This window comes from Maniola hyperantus, chromosome 28, assembly GCF_902806685.2.
Source record: "Maniola hyperantus chromosome 28, iAphHyp1.2, whole genome shotgun sequence".
Lineage (NCBI taxonomy): Eukaryota > Metazoa > Arthropoda > Insecta > Lepidoptera > Nymphalidae > Maniola > Maniola hyperantus.
The window spans coordinates 5,895,886-5,914,710 of NC_048563.1; the positions used below are offsets into that span (position 1 = coordinate 5,895,886).

Below are 18,825 nucleotides of genomic sequence, written 5' to 3' on the forward strand. Positions count from 1 at the left end.
CACACACTCGCATACACACATAACACAAAGGCAACTCACATTAATGTGTGTCCTCAGACATCTTGCAGACACCTCTGTGTCTTCAGATGACTTGAATACTTTCTGTAACTCGACAATTTCTTTACTTAAAATTGTTTTAATTTTGATTGGCATTAACATGGAGACTTGTTGATCATTCCACTGTTCTAAGTGTGGACTAGAGTTGGATAACTCTTCTTTAGGCACAATAAAGTCCTTGTCATCATCACCCTCATCAGCTACCTCTAGGTCTTCTAACATTTCCTCCTTAGGTTCTATGAGGTGGTAGGCATCGCATGTATGGTCTTTGGCTTGCTGTTCCATCTTCAAGTGTAGCTTACTTTAAAAGTACAATGACCAATGTGAATTAAGACAAACACGATGTTATGTTTATGTTAAATAACCAAAATAACCATTAAAATAGGCACAAATAACAATAAGCATAGAGTAAAGTAATACACTGAGCATAGAGTAAAGTAATACACAGGCCCTGTCAACTGAGGGCCATAAAAGATGCATCAGTCCATTTCTTTCGCACTTCCTATTCCTCTTTCGAAATCCACAGGACTATCTCGCTCCACTCACACAGTATTAAAGGCACATGTACATACAGCACACCTATGATATTTTTTTCTCAAATCTTATTGGTCGGTGATTAGATCCAATCGGCTTTCATTACATAGAATTTCGAAATAAAAATATGTCGGTTTTGAGAGATTTTATAACCTAACCTTAAAAACTCATTTTTTCTCGTCCTTAATCCATTGCGAGAGTTTAAACCTTGAGGTGTGCTGCAGTTATAACAGGATATTCATTTTATATTTCTATTTTCAGTTTTTTATGTTTTTGTTTTAATTGAGAGATATAGTGATGTGCTCTTTAAACTTGCCTGCCTAATTTAGGCTTAGTAATAATTGTTAGTGTTTCTAAATACCTAGTATCCTTTTTATCTGATATGAGGCAGTGTAGTGTACCTAAGTGTAAAAGCACCCTACATTTACACGCCGTACCCTTTACCGACACAACTAGATGGAAAGCATGGTTGATTAACTGTACATATTTGCGTAAGTACTCCCTTAGGCAATTAAAAAATGTCAGGATTTGCGAATCCCATTTCTTACCTCGGTATATCGTAAATAATAGATTGACAAAAGATTCAATTCCCACGCTGAATTTGCATATTACACAGTCTTCTAAAAACCCTGGTATAGTACATTTTAAAATTGACAAATTTCTAGAGATATCCCCTTTACAGACTGGTAAACCCCTCGATGTTAACATAGTCGATATCCCATCGACTTCACAAACAGACAAACAAAGTAGGAATGAGCAAGCTTCTGTTATTTCAAGTCCTATAGATTTAGTAAATCCCTTGCCAAATATCCCGATTCCTGACAAACAGAAGTCACCAGATTTAAATCAGCACTCTATTTTAGAGCCAACAACTTCTATTACTCATTACTCTCAACCACTGAGTCTTAAATATATCATATATATGATGTCCCACATTTACTCAAATGTTTCCACAATAATTTTCAGAAGAAGGATTTGCTCATCGGGAGTCAGCGTGCTCAGTGGGACTACATCGAGAAGCTGTTTGCTGTTGATGGTGTGGCAGGTGTTGGATGGTCTACCAAATTAACAGACAAGCATGTGAAACCAAATTGATATGACAAGTTGAAGGCAAGTAACTGAACATTTGTTTTGTAACAATAGCTTTGTGATAATGTCCTTGCCATGGAAAAAATCCAATAAAACTATGGTGCGCAGACCTTAGTTATTGGTACTAAAACTTCTTGTTTTCGTGGTGTCTATGTTATCACGTTTTTGAAAGCACTGTCTCTGAAACTATGGGTTGTAGACCCTGTTGTTGGTCAATTTTAAGTTTCAGCTTACAAAAATCTCTTCACGTGATCACATAGACACCATAAAAACAAGAAGTATCAATAACCAGGGTCGGCGCCCAATAGTGTCGCAGATAATTATGAGCATACTAGGTGATGCCAGCGACTGCGTGGATTTTCATTTTTCAAAATCCCGCGGGAACTCTTTGATTTTCCGGGATAAAAAGCAGCCTATATGTTAATTCAGGGTATAATCTATCTCCAGTCCAAATCCGTTCAGCTGTTTTTGTGTGATTGAGTAACAAACATCCACACTTTCACATCCATACTAATATTATAAATGTGAAAGTGTGGATGTTTGTCTGTCTGCTAGCTTTTCACGGCTCAACCGTTCAACCGATTTTAACGAAATTTGGTACAGAGATAGCTTGCATCCCGGGGAAGGACATAGGCTACTTTTTATCCCGGAAAATTGAAGAGTTTCCACAGGATTCTTAAAAACCTAAATCCACGCGTACGAAGTCGCGGGCATCGGCTAGTTTATAATATTAACATTAGGATTAGGATAATTAGGTTTAGGATAGTATAATTATGAGCATAAAAGATAATTTTTTGAACAAAAATTTGAATCCTAATGAATTTCCAAACTACTCATTTAAATTCTTTAATTATATTTTAAACCCAATGTCTACTTTAAATCTAAATTGCATTATCAAATTTAGTTTATTAACATAATTATCTATAAAAAAATAACTATGCATTACAGGTGAAACTTGCTGCGCAAGTCTTCAGCAGAGATGTGGCCCACAGCTTAAGAATACAGATGAACACTTATCGTCAACTACAACTGGAACATGGTTATTGTCTATTCTAAATAAAGTTTTTATATTTTGATAAATTTGATTGTTTTTTTTTTTTGAAAAACTAAATTCCTTAATAAATTATTAGTAGGATTACCGATAAATACTGAAAATCGGTAATTAATAGCAAAACCGTTAAAATCTGTAAAAAGGACATCACTAAAAAGTTACGGTTTTCCTGCTGTCACGCCATCCCTAATTTACGACAATCCGGGCATATAATTGCTATATATTATATAAAGTTAGAAAGAGATGGTCCTGTGGATTCTCATAGTAAAAACCAATAAAATGTGAGACAGACGATCACTACAACAATGACTATTTGTTATATAAATTCCTTGCCTCCCACTTCCCCTTACTACTGAAACAAACATCGTCTATGGAGTTGGTGGTCTGTATCCTATATGTTATTGGTCTGTGACACTGAATAAGTCACCAAAACAACACCAAACCACAGAATACAAACTGGATTACTGGTCACTGGTCTGTGGTAAAGTGCACAGACTTTCGATGAACTCTGGGGTGTATTGTCTATGGCCTTGATTTAACCCGTAGATAGAGTAATAAAGGTAGATACAGGAACGTTTGCTTTCTCATTCACACTAAAAAGAGAGCACAGATAAAGTTACTAATGTCATAAACAGAGGCGTAACCTATTTTTTGTCCCTTATCGTGTAACTGGTTTTTTCAAGAATACATACAAGGCGTAATTGTATTTATTATGAGTTATTTACTTGTTTTCACATAAAAAACGTTTAATACAAATATTGCTAATCGGTTAATACAAATATTGACTACTAAACAATGGTAATAATTGTCGTGTTATTCATCGTTACGTCTGTCTCATACGCGGTTACACAGTACTAAAATCTACCTATTATTCTATCTACGATATAACTCCTATATGTTATTGGTCTGTGACCAACTCTGTCTTAAAAAAGCAGAATCCAGAGCCATAAAACCAGTTAAAAAACAAAATCTTAGATAATCTATGGGTTGCACAGAGTACTTTTTACATTCTGGTTGTGACTTAGGTACTGGTCTGTGGTTGTGACGTCGACTCGAGGTTGTCCGTTGTGGTCATAGAGTAAAGTCTGAAAGTTGTGGTTGTGTCACAGATTAATTGTGACGATACGTGGACCGTGGACACTTTGATTTCATTCTTTACGCTGATAATCACCTTGTAATACGAAAATATGTAATAGTAAAATACCTACTTCAAGATGGAAGAACAACCCAAGCATCATACATGCGATGTCGGCAACCTCATAGAACCTAAGGAGGAAATATTAGAAGACCTAGATTTAGCTGATGAGTGTGAAGATAACAAGGTATTTATTATTGTACCTAAAGAAGAGTCATCCAACCCAAGTCCACACTTGGAAGAGTGGAATGATCAGCAAATCGGCATGGTGATACCAATCAAAACAGAAACAATTTTAAGTACAGAAATCAATGAAATACGGAATCAACAAGAAAAGTTAAGAAACGGACAGACATCTGTGGACAAAGATGTCGCCGAGTGCGCTGCTCGCGGTGAGTACGTACCTAGCCGACTGTGTATAGAATACAATATACAATAGAAATTATTTTATTCACGTAGACTAAATACAAGTGCTTTTGAATCGTTAACTAGTTTAATTTACCATTAGTTCGGAATGCCGTTCCTACCGAGAAGAACCAGCAAGAAACTCTGCGGTTGCTCTTTTCAAGTCATCAATTTACAATATTATTATACCATACTGTACAAGCAACTGCAGCCCCGTGCATTGCTGGAGCGAGTCAAATCCAAGCTTTCCTATCATTTACACTTCCACTCACATCTTCCACTGTATAATATGCTTTTTTTAAGAGCATACTTTTAATATGGGTGTCGCCCAGCAACAGGAATGTAGTATTCAGTTGTGAAGACCTCCCCAGCGCAGTAGAGCACTGTGCTCCCATATCTGCGAGGTTCTGGATTCTGTTCCCAGCTAGAGAAAGGAATTAACAATTTCTTAATTTTCTTTTGCCCCCGACGTGGCATCTGCAAAGATAAAGATATACTTATTTTAAATATTATATTTTTGAAGACGATTATCATAATTCCCCCAGCTTTATAAAAAATCTGATAGTACGCTGCGCTGTATGCAACAATTACATTAACAATGTTCTACATTTTGGCAATAATTTCATCTTGTTAACAATTTCTGATTTTTCATAGTCCAAAATGGCATGTAGGTAGCTAATAGCTATTATAACAGAGGCATCCCTAAAGAAAGTATTTTTGAAAATTCAAGGAGGTAAAATAGGGGTTTGAAATTATGAAACCATGCACGAAATAGTGGGAATAAGCTAGTTCATTAAAAAAGTAAAATTTGTTCCTTCCAGGCCCTCGTGTGCAGAAGAGGTGTGCGCAGCTCCAACACGACAGAGCTGCTGAGAAAGAGGAACGATACTGTTGCAATGTTTGCAACAAAACTTGTAAATCGAAAAGTGTTTTGCTTGTACACATGAGGACTCACACTGGCGAGAGGCCCTATACTTGTGATCTATGTCATATCCAATTTTCACAAAAAAGTGATTTAGATGGTCACATGTGGGCTCACACTGGCAAGAAATCGCATTTCTGTGACTTATGTAACGCTAAATTTGCACATAAAAGAAGTTTAAATGCTCACATGACGACTCACACTTGCGAGAAATCTTACGTTTGTGGTCAATGTCGGGCCAAATTTTCACAAAAAAGTAGTTTACATAGTCACAATATGATGTATCACACTGGTGTGAAACCTCATTCCTGTAACTTATGTCACACCAAATTTAGCCGCAAAGACAGTTTAAACACTCACATGAGGCTGCACACTGGAGAGAAACCTTATTCCTGTGACTTATGTCACACAAATTTTACCCGCAAAGACAGTTTAAACACTCACATGAGGCTGCACACTGGAGAAAAACTTCATTCCTGTGACTTATGTCACAGCAAACTTACCCGCAAAGACAGTTTAAACGCTCACATGTGCCTGCACACTGAAGAGAAACCTCATTCCTGTGACTTATGTCACACCAAACTTACCCGCAAAGACAGTTTAAACGCTCACATGTGCCTGCACACTGGAGAGAAACTTCATTCCTGTGACATATGTCACAACAAATTTACTCGCAAAAGTCATTTAAACGCTCACAGGAGGACGCACACTGGAGAAAGACCTCATACCTGTGATCTATGTACTGCTAAATTTGCACATAAAAGTAATTTACGTGCTCACATGAGGACTCACACTGGCGCGAAACCTCATTAAGTGTGACTTATGTTAGGCCACTTTTGCACTAAAATATCAATTAGCTGTTCACCTGAGGACTCACACTGGTGAGAAGCCCTTTTCTTGTGATATCTGTGAGAACAAATTTACGCAAAAATCTAGTCTAGTGAGGCACATGAGAGTACCTAATGCATTTCAGGGTTCCGTACCTCGAAAGGAAAAACGAATACAATCTCAATTGTTGCGATTGGCTGAATTTGTGCGATTCTTGTTGCAACAATGCATTGTAGCGAATAGTAAGCGAGCGTCAACCAATCAGTAGGTCTATTTCGTAAAACCTGCATCAATCATTATTACAATCTCTATTGTTCTGATTAGCTGAATTTGTGCGATTCTTTTTGCAACAATGCATTGTAGCCAATAGTGAGCGTCAACAAAACAGAGGCGATTGCGATCGTGACATTGTAGCTGTCATTCTACCGCAATCGAGCGCCTGCTGTTCCATATATTACTCGAGAAGAGCACAGAACAGCCGACTTTTTTTCCAATTATAACGGTAACAAATGGTTGGTCAAAAAAATGTTAACGTACCAACTTTATAATTACCTATGTACCAATAATTTGTAAAAATATTCCAAAAAGATTGATGTAAATGAATTGACATGAAACAATAGCAAAGTACCTACTCCTACGTAGATAAATAATACCTATAATATATAATTTTAGTAGATTTAATTGTAAATTTTCACATTTTACCATGCTATGATTGTATCTACAATGATAATTTGCACACTAAGTTATTGATTTAAGACCCAAGTGTACCATATTCTAGAAAATAAAACTATTTCTATTTCTAGCTAGTTGTATTATTTCCCCCCCATTATTATTGTGCTTGACGGCGGGCCTTGCTGGTAGCGAGGTAGGTACCATAACCAGCCACGACCGAAGCCTTCCATCAGACTAGTGGGGTGATTGCAGTGATCTAACTCAGTGTCTAACACTGAATGATAGCGTCACCGAGCTCATATTTTGACATTGGTTGGCAAAGAGTATATTAATATACTGTTGGTTGGTTTGGTTCTACATTGCAGCCACAGACTAGTGTTGATTGCAGCTTTATTGAGTGATATTAAAATAAATTTTCGTAGAAAACCTTCAATGGATTAAAATTAAAACTCATTCAATGTTAATAGTAGCCACCGAATCTGTCTGCAAGCCTTTCAAAGCCCATCTCTCAACCGATTTTAACGAAAACAATCTCTGAAAAAAATCCTCTGGAGTCACACTGGGACACGAGGAGTTTTATTTTCCCGTTGAGTCACACCCACATATTTCGTGTGTAACAGTGTTGAATGAACGTGAAAAATATTGTCCTTGAGCCACACTGACAACGTCACTTTATTTATTGGCAACTTTCAAAAAGGTGATTCTCAATTTTCTATAAGTGCTGTATCTGCATCATCAAGGTGAGGAGTTGAGACTTGAAGTCAACTGTGACTCAACGGGAACAAACCTTTATGCACATACACCCGCCATCGCCATCCTGATGCACACAGGCTTTTGATGTATACTGTGTGTAGTGGGGATGAAAGTGAATGAAACAAAATGGAATTTCTGCATTTAATTTATTTAAACAGATAAGTTTAAGTGTTAAGTATGTACCTACATCATTCCCGTCACTTATTCTAATTTAATAATTGGTTTTAAAGTTATCACATATATCACAAGAAAAGGGTTTCTCGCCGCTGTGAGTCCTCATGTCAATAGTTAAACTACTTTTATGTGAAAATGTGACCTGACATAAGTCACAGGAATACTATGTTTGAACTAGGTACTTTAATGTGAAAATGTGACCTGACGTAAGTCATAGGAATACTATGTTTGAACTAGGCCCTTAAATGTGAAAATGTGACCTGACATAAGTCACAGGAATACTATGTTTAAACTAGGTACTTTAATGTGAAAATGTGACCTGACATAAGTCATAGGAATACTATGTTTGAACTAGGCCCTTAAATGTGAAAATGTGACCTGACATAAGTCACAGGAATACTATGTTTGAACTAGGTACTTTAATGTGAAAATGTGACCTGAAATATGTCATAGGAATACTGTGTTTGAACTAGGTAGGTACTTTACTGTGAAAATGTGACCTGACGTAAGTCATAGGAATACTGTTTGAACTAGGTACTTAAATGTATAAATGTGACCTGGCATAAGTCACAGGAATACTATGTTTGAACTAGGTACTTTAATGTGAAAATGTGACCTGACGTAAGTCATAGGAATACTGTTTGAACTAGGTACTTAAATGTATAAATGTGACCTGGCATAAGTCACAGGAATACTATGTTTGAACTAGGTACTTTAATGTGAAAATGTGACCTGACGTAAGTCACAGGAATACTAGGTTTTTTTCCAGTGAGTCCTCATGTGGGCATTTAAATGAGCCTTTTGGACAAATCTGGCCTGACACAAGTCACATGAGTGAGGTTTCACACCAGTGTGACTCGTCATGTGAACACGTAATTGATCTTTACGTGCAAAAGTGGCCTGACATACGTCACAGGAATGAGGTTTCACGCCAGAGTGAGTGGTCATGTGAGCGTTCAAACTACTTTTTTGTGCAAATTTGGCCTGACATTGGCCACAAACGTAAGGCTTGTCGCCAGTATGAGTCCTCATGTGAGCATTTAAGCTACCTTTCTGTGAAAATTTGGTGTGACACACGTCACAGGAATGAGGTTTCTCTCCGGTGTGAGTCCTCATGTGAATAGTTAAACTGCTTTTCCGTGCACATGTGACCCCACATAAGTCACAGGAATGCGGTTTCTCGCCAGTGTGAGACCTCATGTGAACATCTAAGTGACCTTTTTGTAAAAATTTAACGTGACATAGGTCACAAGTATAGGGCCTCTCGCCAGTGTGAGTTCTCATGTGTACATGCAAAACACTTTTGGATTTACAAGTTTTGTCGCAAACATTACAACAGTAACGTTTCTTTTTCTCAGCAGCTCTGTCGCGTCGGCGCTGCACACATCTCTTCTGCACACGAGTGCCTGGAAGGAACAATTTTCATTATTTCAATTCATTAATGAATAGAATAGATTTTTTTTATAACCGGCCAATTGCGAGTCAAAGGGTTCCCTACTATAGTCGTATTTTCTCGACATTTTGCACAATAAATCAAAAACTATTATGCATAAAAATAAACAGAAATCTGTTTTAGAATCTACAGGGAAAGACCTTTCATATGATACACCCATTGGATACACCACTTGGTACGTTAATCTTACTTTGAAAGTTGAAAATACTAATTATTTGTTCATGAACACAGTTTAATTTTTAGGGTTCCGTACCTCAAATGGAAAAATCTGAACCCTTATAGGATCACTTTGTTGTCTGTCTGTCTGTCAAGAAACCTACAGGGTACTTCCCGTTGACCTAGAATCATGAAATTTGGCAGGTAGGTAGATCTTATAGCTGACATTTGGGGAAAAATCTGAAAACCACGAATTTATGGTTAGATCACACAAAAAAAATCAATTGTGGTCATGAACTAATAATTAGTATTTTCAACTTTCCAAGTGAGTGACTATATCAAGTGGGGTATCATATGAAAGGTCTTCACCTGTACATTCTAAAACAGATTTTTATTTATTTTTATGCATCATAGTTTTTGAATTATCGTGCAAAATGTCGAAAAAGTACGACTGTAGTACGGAATCCTCATTGCGCGAGCCTGACTCGCACTTGGCCAGTTTTTTTTGTGATTTGACCACAAATTCACGGTTTTTGGATTTTTTCGCTTAAGCCGGCGAGAATGGACCCACATAATTTAAAAATTAAGGAAGCCCCAAGCACAAGTTCAAGCAAAAGTTTATATTAATTATAATCATAAGTATATACAAAGGTTATATAAAAAATATTGAGGCTTTGTTATATCATCCTCTCCACTTACCCAGTGTGTGAGCAGTGTCTGCAGTCAAACTTGCTTCATCTTCAGAAGGCTTCCACTGAAACAAAATATATACAATATTAACTGTTACACACCACATACTCCCATGAAGTGACAGCATATACACATAACACAGAGGCAACTCACTTTAATGTGTGTCCTCAGACATCCTGCAGACACCTCCGTGTCTTCGGATGACTTGACTGCAATTTCATTGCTCAAAATAGTTTCTGTTTTGATTGGCTTACACATTTGTTGGTCTAATACAGTTTCTAAGTGTGGACTAGTGTTGGAGAACTCAACTTTAGGCACAATCAATTCCTTGTCATCTTCACAGTCAGGTTCAAAAGTAACCTCTAGCTCTTCAAACACTTCCTCCTTAGGGACTAAGAGTTGTTCCTCCATCTTGAGAGAGTACTCTCTCAAGTTCTAACGAGAGCTGACAACGAAGAAAAAAATTGTCACCACTTTTCTGTTTTCACATTAAATTACCTACAAAAATAACACGTAGTGATTATTAACTTTGTAAACAAAAAAGCTCAGTTTTGTTTGTTAATATTTCTCTGAGATATTTCTATGGTTCGAACTTCGCTTCGTTTTCGCTTCAAGCACGCTTCAAGGGCGGAATTTTGCTCTGGCTCTACTTGCTCTTTAGATAATATTTTCGATCTGTAATTTGTATGTTCTAGAATAAGTTTGGTATTTTTGTTTATTGTATTTTCATTCGTAATAATTACCTACTTAATTTTTAAATAAATAATTAATAACTTGCTCTACTTCCTCTACTTCTTGCTCGAATTTTGATTCACAGACCAATAACTTATAGGATACAGACCGCTAACTCCATAGACGATGTTTGTTTCAGTAGTAAGGGGAAGTGGGAGGCAAGGAATTTATATAACAAATTGTCATTGTAGTAGTGATTGTCTGTCTCACATTTTATTGGTTTTTACTATGAGAATCCACAGGACCATCTCTTTCTAACTTTATATAATATATAGCAATTATATGCCCGGATTGTCGTAAATTAGGGATGGCGTGACAGCAGGAAAACCGTAACTTTTTAGTGATGTCCTTTTTACAGATTTTAACGGTTTTGCTATTAATTACCGATTTTCAGTATTTATCGGTAATCCTACTAATAATTATTTAGGAATTTAGTTTTTCAAAAGAAAAATCAAACAAATTTATCAAAATATAAAAACTTTATTTAGAATAAATAATAAGCGACTCTACCACCGGTTCGGAAAGCAGATTCTATTGAGAAGAGCCGGCAAGAAACTCAATAGTTGCTCTTTTTTTTGTAGTGTATTACATTATTTTAAGACTTGTATTCTATTTTAATTCTAAAGATTTTAGGTCTAAAATAGTTTTGTACCAGCTAAACAATGATGGGTTTGGATAGATATAACGCATGCTGTAGGTGCATATTTAAGTCAGCAGAAAGTGTATTGACATTATATAAGTCTTATGCAGGGTGCACATTTAATTAATTAATTATCTTTGCCATATTTAGTTGATACAAAATACATAAAATGATTTATTCGATCAATAGAAATGTCATCCTAAAAATAAGTGCAACCTCATAGTGCAACCCGCGCAACCGCCTCAACCCCTTGCACAGCTTAATCAATCTTATTATTTTTAGGTCAAAAAGGTTTTAAGGATCGTTACATTACATGAGTGTGAAAATCATACATTTGAAAACCACGCGTGTTACTTGCAACTCCGCACCACTAAAACTGTGGTTGCACCATCAAGCATATTTTTAGAATGATTGTAATTTTTTCATCCCAAAAACTCGAATTTTTAAATTATAATGATAAAGATTTATACAATACAAAATCACTGCAATAGCCAGAGCTTCAATGAGGATATCAGCTGTGTTTTAAAATATTTACGAAATTAGATGATTATGCTTCTATTATAAAATAAGAACAAAAAGTTTTTTTCCAAAAAACATATTAACTTAGAAAACTAATAAGTTTTGAAGTAGGTATTCAAAATATTACTTTAGAATTATAAGTGATTGCACAGGCGGATTGCGAGTTTTATATATATACTAGGTATTTAACATTTTACTTATGTGGTTAAGAATTTAGAAGCGCTCAATGAGGCTATAATTTAAAATATTATACTAGATAGATACATTATGAACCTGTCAGTATGCTGTATAACATATTATATTGGAGTGCAATCATCATCACATCAAAAGAAAAGTCTCGATTTACTGACTGACTCATCAACACCCAGCCCAAACACTTGGACCTAAAAAGTTGAAATTTTTGAAGCGAAATGCAATTTTCTAAATTACCACGGGATAGAGAATAAAGAGAAATAGAATTCCACCTGAGTGAAGCCATGGCGTGTCAGTTAGTCTGCGAACGGAAATGGCAAAATGATACGACTTTAATGTTGTTCAAGAGAGATAAAATAATAAAGTTAATCTTAATATATAAAAGGAAAAGGTGACTGACTGACTGACTGACTGATCTATCAACGCACAGCTCATACTACTTGACCGATCGGGATGAAATTTTGCATGCAGATAGCTATTATGACGTAGGCATCCGCTAAGGATTTTTAAAAATTCAACCCCTAAGGGGGTAAAATAGGGGTTTGAAATTCGTGTAGTCCACGCGTACGAAGTCGCGAGCATATGCTAGTGAACATTAAAACATCAATTCAAACTTTTAACAGTGGCTTAAAACCTTAATTACTTTTGCGACGTACAGTTCTATAGCTTGCGCCTTTAGTAACTTTTGTCGCAATCAAATTTTCCATTTCCTTTCCCTTTTTTCTCGAATCAACATTATGTATTCTTCTATTGAAGTTAATACACCATTGTCTAACTTGCATTCTTATTACGAACAACCAAAAAGCTTTTAAAAAATCTGATTTATGCTCAACACAATCAAACCAAGATGTATTAATTTGTTCGAATTTGTTAATTAAATCTGAATATATGTAAACCTTACATATGTCTGGCAAAATTTTTTCAATGATAGATATACAATCCCATACCAGGGACAACAATTGATTGGATGGGTAGTACAATTTTTTGTTACTTGAATCAAATTCTTTCATTTCAATTAAAGTATGAAATGATTTAATTTCGTTAGACAATAGTGTATTTCGGCAATTTGGGCATTGCTCACAATTTAACTTTGGAAATAAATACCGACAAACTGCGCCGGCAATATAAGACAAAGCATTCGTTTGAAAAACGTTTTCAGGTGGAACACATTCTTCAATAAAATTTACGTTATGAATATCAGAACTGTAATCAACAAATCGTGTATCAAGTTTTGGTCTACTTACCAAATTACTTAGAGTACCGAGCATTTTATCACTATCGGCGGCGCAATTCGCATACAGAGATTTCCCGGTTGTAATGTTATTGATCAACAATGTTTTGAACAATGAAACAAAATTATGACAGTCCGGGTGTGTGCTAGAACCACCCTGACCTCTAATCTGAGAAAAGAAATTTTCCAGGGGATCCTGGTTTAAACGCGTCAGACTCAAAAATTTAACGCCTGAGATTAATCTAAGATCTGACCAAAGATGTTTTATAGTTTTAATGTCGTGTATAAAATTTCTTAAACACAATGGCTTACTTTCTCTTGAATCTGACGCATCGAATTTCATTGATTCTAGTTTCTTCACTGCTTCATTCCAAAAATCAAGATGAGTTGAATTTATAGATAAAGAATTACATAGGTCAGTACTGGAATAGCCGGAGGAGTTCAGGCTGCTGAATAAATTATGAATCAATAAAAGGATCTCAGCAGTGAAAAGTCCATTATCAATGTTTACAGATGGAGGACAATAACCATGTTCCAGTTGTAGTTGACGATAAGTGTTCATCTGTATTCTTAAGCTGTGGGCCACATCTCTGCTGAAGACTTGCGCAGCAAGTTTCACCTGTAATGCATAGTTATTTTTTATTAGATATGTTAATAAACTAAATTTGATAATGCTATTTAGATTTAAAGTAAACATTGTGGCTAATTCCGTTGTACACAAACTCTAAGCTAAACTAAAATGGTACGTCTAAATCTATTGCTATCCCTTTCATAATGTTGCTTGCGGAAAAGGAAAGCACTAGATTTAGACCAGTTAATTTAGTTTAGTTTAGAGATTGTGTACTAGAGAATCGGCCCCATTGGGCTTAAAATATAATTAAAGAATTTAAATGAGTGGGTTGGAAATTCATAAGGATTCAAATTTTTGTTTAAAAAATTATCTTCTATGCTCATAACTATACTATCCTCAACCTAATTATCCTAATCCTAATAATATTATAAATGTGAAAGTGTGGATGTTTGGATGTTTGTTACTCAATCACGCAAAAACAGCTGAACTTTAAATGATAAGCAAGCTTGGGAATGAGTTGCTTAACGACTTTGTGATAGTTCTAATAAGTTTCAATAATTTTGTAAAGTGGTGATAATAAAAAGAATACCCGGCTGAGTTTGTTGTGGGCTCTTCTCAGACCTGGGCGCGTTTGGAACCCTCGTAGCTTTAGTTTTAAGTTTGCGTTATAATTATCACCACTATATTATCTTACAAATCTAACACTATACCAGACAATCAATAAGAGTAATTTATTACCTATTTTGAATAAATCATTTGACTTTGACTTTGACTTTGACTTTGAACGGCTTTGGATGAAATTTGGAATGGAGATAGATTATACCCTGGATTAACACATAGGCTGCTTTTTATCCCGGAAAATCAAAGAGTTCCCGCGGGATTTTGAAAAATGTAAATCCACGCGGACGAAGTCGCGGGCATCACCTAGTATGCTCATAATTATCTTCGACACTATTGGGCGCCGACCCTGGTTATTGGTACTTCTTGTTTTCATGGTGTCTATGTGATCATGTGATGAGAATTTTGTAAGCTGAAACTTAAAATGGACCAACAACAGGGTCTACAACCCATAGTTTCGGAGATAGTGCTTTCAAAAACGTGATCACATAGACACCACGAAAACAAGAAGTTTTAGTACCAACAACTAAGGTCTGCGCACCGTAGTTTTATTGGATTTTTCCATGGCAAGGACATTATCACAAAGCTATTGTTACAAAGCTAAAGTTACTTGCCTTCATCTTGTCATATGAATTTGGTTTCACATGTTTGTCTGTTAATTTGGTAGACCACCCAACACCTGCCACACCATCAACAGCAAACAGCTTCTCAATGTAGTCCCACTGAGCACGCTGACTCCCGATGAGCAAGTCCTTCTTCTGAAAATTATTGCGGAAACATTTGAGTAAATGTGGGACATCATATATATGATATATTTTGTTTCCTTCGATGACATAATGTATTATATTACACCCATCGTTGCCACTTCGAAGTAAATCTTCGCGTGCATCAGCTATTAATGAGTTTATCGCAGCAACATTGGCAGAGCCTTGATCTGATACTGTTGATCTCAAAACAAATCCTGTCTTTAATATTTCCGTAGTTAGTTCTTTAATAATGTTTTTTAGAAAGAAGGTTTTAATTCCATCTCGTACAAAATAAAATGCTATAGGTAGCTTCCAAGGTAAAAATATGCCCCGTAACATAAACACTAAAACTTTGTCAGCAACATTGTTAGTGCGTTCACCACCTCCTAGATCTTCAAATCCTTCAATAACACCGGTATGAAAATTAAAAAATAAATTTTTGTTAATTGCCATTTCGTCAAACAGCAATACACATTGTAACCCCATACAATTTTTATTTTTAGCAGCATCTGCCAAATGCTGAAAAATAAAATCATTAATACCTGGTCTTAAAGGTATATTATTTAATATAGAGCCTATAGTGGATTGAGCTGGTAATCTTAATCTTTTTTGCAAATATCTGTAGCACCTTGGACTTAATTTATATAAAGAAAGCGCAAAAACTTTTTCTTCGTTAGTGTATCTAGAACCTCTAGATTTCACACCAGATAGTCGTAACTGTGAATCTACTAATAATTTGCCGAAATTACTCAAAATAGGATATTTTGTGATAAAGAATTTTATTTTATCAGAAACTGTTTGCACCTTTGCCTTAAACTTATTATATCTGATAGTCATGTTCCGTAATTTTATTTTTAATGTTTTATTACCCTGACGTAGCTTCTGCTTACGAGGGGTTTCTTGATTTTTATCTAAACGTACTCTAGGAATTATGTCTGGCTTTTTATGATGAGATCTAGAATGTGTTCTTTTACGTTTTGGTGTAGTCTGTAAAGCAGACCCAACTTCAGAAGGCATAGGATCAGACGGTATCAAAGTTGTAGCCTGTGAATTGGACACATCCTCTGAAGAGATGGGATCAAATGGAATGGGACTTGGAGTACGCAGAGCAGACACATCCTGAGAAGGCATGATATCTGACAGGATGGAACTTTTAGTCTGTAAAGCAGACACATTTTCGGAAGACATGGGAACAGACGGAATGAAACTTTGAACATCCTCAGAAGGAAAGGTTGTCTGTGAAGCAGATACCACTTCAGAATGCATGGACTCATGAGGAGCAGGACTCAGTGGTTGTGAGTAATGAGTAATAGAAGTTGTTGGCTCTAAAATAGACTGCTGAATTAAATCTGGTGACTTCTGTTTGTCAGGAATCGGGATATTTGGCAAGGGGTTTACTAAATCAATAGGACTTAAAATAACAGAAGCTTGCTCATTCTTACTTTGGTTGTCTGATTGTGAAGTCGATGGGATATCGACTATGTTAACATCGAAGGGTTTACCACGCTGTAAAGGGGATATCTCTAGAAATTTGTCAATTTTAAAATGTACTGGTTTAGTACCTTTTAGGGTTTTTAGTTTAGTTTTAGGGTTTTTAGAAGACTGTGTAATATGCAAATTCAGCGTGGGAATTGAATCTTTTGTCAATCTATTATTTACGATATACCGAGGTAAGAAATGGGATTCGCAAATCCTGACATTTTCTAATTGCCTAAGGGAGTACTTACGCAAATATGGACAGTTAAACAACCATGCCTTCCATCTAGTTGTGTCGGTAAAAGGTACGGCGTGTAAATGTAAGGTGCTTTTACACTTAGGTACACTACACTGCCTCATATCGGATAAAAAGGATACTAGGTAGGTATTTAGAAACACTAACAATTATTACTAAGCCTAAATTAGGTAGGCAAGTTTAAAGAGCACATCCACTATATCTCTAAATTAAAACAATCCCTTAAAAAACTGAAAATAGAAATATAAAACGAATATCCTGTTATAACTGCAGCACACTTCCAGGTTTAAACCACAAGGTTTACAACTCTCGCAATAGGAGAAAAATTAAGTTTTTTAGGTTAGGTTATAAAATCTCTCAAAACCGACATCACGTTTTTATTTTGAAATTCTATGTAATGAAAGCCGATTGGAGCTAATCACCGACCAATAATATTCGAGCAATCTTGAGAGAGTGTGCTGTATGTACATGTGCCTTTAATACTGTGTGAGTGGAGCGAGATAGTCCTGTGGATTTCGAAAGAGGAATAGAAAGTGCGAAAGAAATGGACTGATGCATCTTTTATGGCCCTCAGTTGACAGGGCCTGATTTTGATTTTTGATGGGTCGCACAGACCAATAACATTGATGGGTCGGTTCCGGTCAAAGAGTATATAATCACTATGTTGTTCCGGTTCACTCGGTGCCACAGAGACCAGCTTTGATCGGTGTATAGATAATCCCTGGAGGGTCAGTGCAACTCTGTCTGAGGTGCAACCTGGGTCGGTGCTGTGGGTCGGCCGTCGGTCCCACAATCTTGGACGATTTAACCCATAGATTATCTACTATATACTAGAAATAGATGTGCGACTCTAGATTTCTTTTTCAAAGTTACGCGTGTACTCACATCAAGAGGGCACTAAAAGCGCGCTAGGCGTGCGAGAGCGCGAAAATTTAAATGCTATTTAAATGTACTTTACTAGAATATTTTATATTTTTGGAACACGTTTTAAATAAACATTAATAATTCCATTAACGTTTGTTTAAAACATGTTTAAAAATATATATTACAAGACTATGACTCTTTGAGCTACTTAATTATAACTATATTATAGAAAGAAAAAGGTTTTAAGGTTTTGTAAATATTTATTATCATAAATTCGTAACTAGGTAGATACATAAAATACAATAGAATAGAAAACAATACGAAGTGTATGTAAACACTATAAAATACATACCCAAATTCAAGACCCGCAAGATTGTGAAATAATTACTATTCAAATTTAACATTTTCGGTTATTTACTTTTAATAATTTTCAAATTATTACCACAATTGGTGTATTTGTGTAGTCAGAAAACAATAAAATAATTGTTATATGAGCCAAAGATAATTAACATAAAGCTAGCTTTAAGTTTTATTGTAATATTAAAAATAAAAAAAATTAACATAAATTATATTAAATAAAATTCCCTGTAAATAAACTGTAAAATAATAAACATAAATTATACTAAATCAAGTAATCAATAAAACCAATCTACTAGATTGATTTTATTGATGGGAATTTATGTTTACTAGCTTATGCCCGCGATTTCGTTCGCGTGGACTACACAAATTTTGAACCCCTGTTTCACACACTTAGAGTTGATCTTTAACAATGAGATTTTAACATATGAGCTTAATAAAATATGTCATACTGCAAATTGCAAAAATATTAACTACAAAACTTTATAGACACTTCAAAACTGACAGAGTTTCATACAAACTTCAAACCCCTATTTTATCCCTTCAGGGGTTGAATTTTGAAAAATCCTTTCTTAGCGGACGCCTACGTTATAATAGCTATCTGCATGCCGAATTTCAGCGTGATCCGTCCAGTAGTTTGAGCTGTGCGTTGATAGATCAGTCAGTCAGTCAGTCAGTCAGTCACCTTTTCCTTTTATATATAG

General features: G+C 35.6%; 4 protein-coding genes and 2 long non-coding RNA genes across 12 annotated transcripts in view; 3 read left to right on the forward strand and 3 right to left on the reverse strand.

Annotated features, from left to right (window-relative positions):
- LOC138404422 (uncharacterized) overlaps positions 1 to 453 on the reverse strand; it is a 29,459-nt gene extending 29,006 nt beyond the window's left edge. For both annotated transcript variants that reach the window (XM_069508288.1, XM_069508287.1), the window contains exon 1: positions 40 to 453. In XM_069508288.1, the coding sequence (XP_069364389.1) occupies positions 40 to 342 (303 nt within the window). In that variant the 5' untranslated portion in view covers positions 343 to 453. The remainder of the gene's footprint in view (positions 1 to 39) is intronic.
- LOC138404408 (zinc finger protein 271-like) overlaps positions 1 to 18,825 on the forward strand; it is a 124,422-nt gene that overhangs the window by 36,178 nt on the left and 69,419 nt on the right. The window lies entirely within an intron of this gene.
- On the forward strand, positions 1,014 to 2,760 carry LOC138404437 (uncharacterized). Its single transcript, XR_011238375.1, has 2 exons — positions 1,014 to 1,701; positions 2,629 to 2,760. It is a non-coding gene; the product is annotated as an uncharacterized lncRNA (long non-coding RNA).
- LOC138404417 (gastrula zinc finger protein XlCGF57.1-like) lies at positions 3,871 to 6,205 on the forward strand. Its single transcript, XM_069508271.1, has 2 exons — positions 3,871 to 4,258; positions 5,093 to 6,205. The coding sequence occupies exons 1-2, from the start codon at positions 3,946 to 3,948 to the stop codon at positions 6,004 to 6,006; spliced, it is 1,227 nt and encodes a 408-aa protein (XP_069364372.1). The 5' UTR covers positions 3,871 to 3,945; the 3' UTR covers positions 6,007 to 6,205.
- LOC117995051 (zinc finger protein 239-like) overlaps positions 8,266 to 18,825 on the reverse strand; it is a 29,698-nt gene continuing 19,138 nt past the window's right edge. Inside the window, exons 1-4 of one of the 6 annotated variants that reach the window (XM_069508295.1) lie at positions 10,667 to 10,724; positions 10,073 to 10,364; positions 9,929 to 9,983; positions 8,266 to 9,026 (exon numbers count right to left, since the gene is read on the reverse strand). In XM_069508295.1, coding sequence (XP_069364396.1) covers positions 8,374 to 9,026; positions 9,929 to 9,983; positions 10,073 to 10,330 — 966 coding nt within the window. In that variant the 5' untranslated portion in view covers positions 10,331 to 10,364; positions 10,667 to 10,724 and the 3' untranslated portion in view covers positions 8,266 to 8,373. Of the gene's footprint in view, positions 9,027 to 9,928; positions 9,984 to 10,072; positions 10,418 to 10,447; positions 10,725 to 18,825 lie in introns of those variants that run through there. The other 5 variants (XM_069508291.1, XM_069508294.1, XM_069508290.1 and 2 more) reach the window with 5 other exon arrangements.
- Positions 11,112 to 17,481, reverse strand: LOC138404436 (uncharacterized). Its single transcript, XR_011238374.1, has 2 exons — positions 15,037 to 17,481; positions 11,112 to 13,852 (listed from the first exon to the last, which is right to left on the reverse strand). It is a non-coding gene; the product is annotated as an uncharacterized lncRNA (long non-coding RNA).

Excerpts from the sequence above, each read along its gene's own strand:
- LOC138404417 (XM_069508271.1), top strand. The coding sequence starts at position 3,946 with ATGGAAGAACAACCCAAGCATCATACATGCGATGTCGGCAACCTCATA. Across the intron at positions 4,259-5,092 it reads CGCCGAGTGCGCTGCTCGCG|GCCCTCGTGTGCAGAAGAGG; the intron begins GTGAGTACGTAC and ends TGTTCCTTCCAG.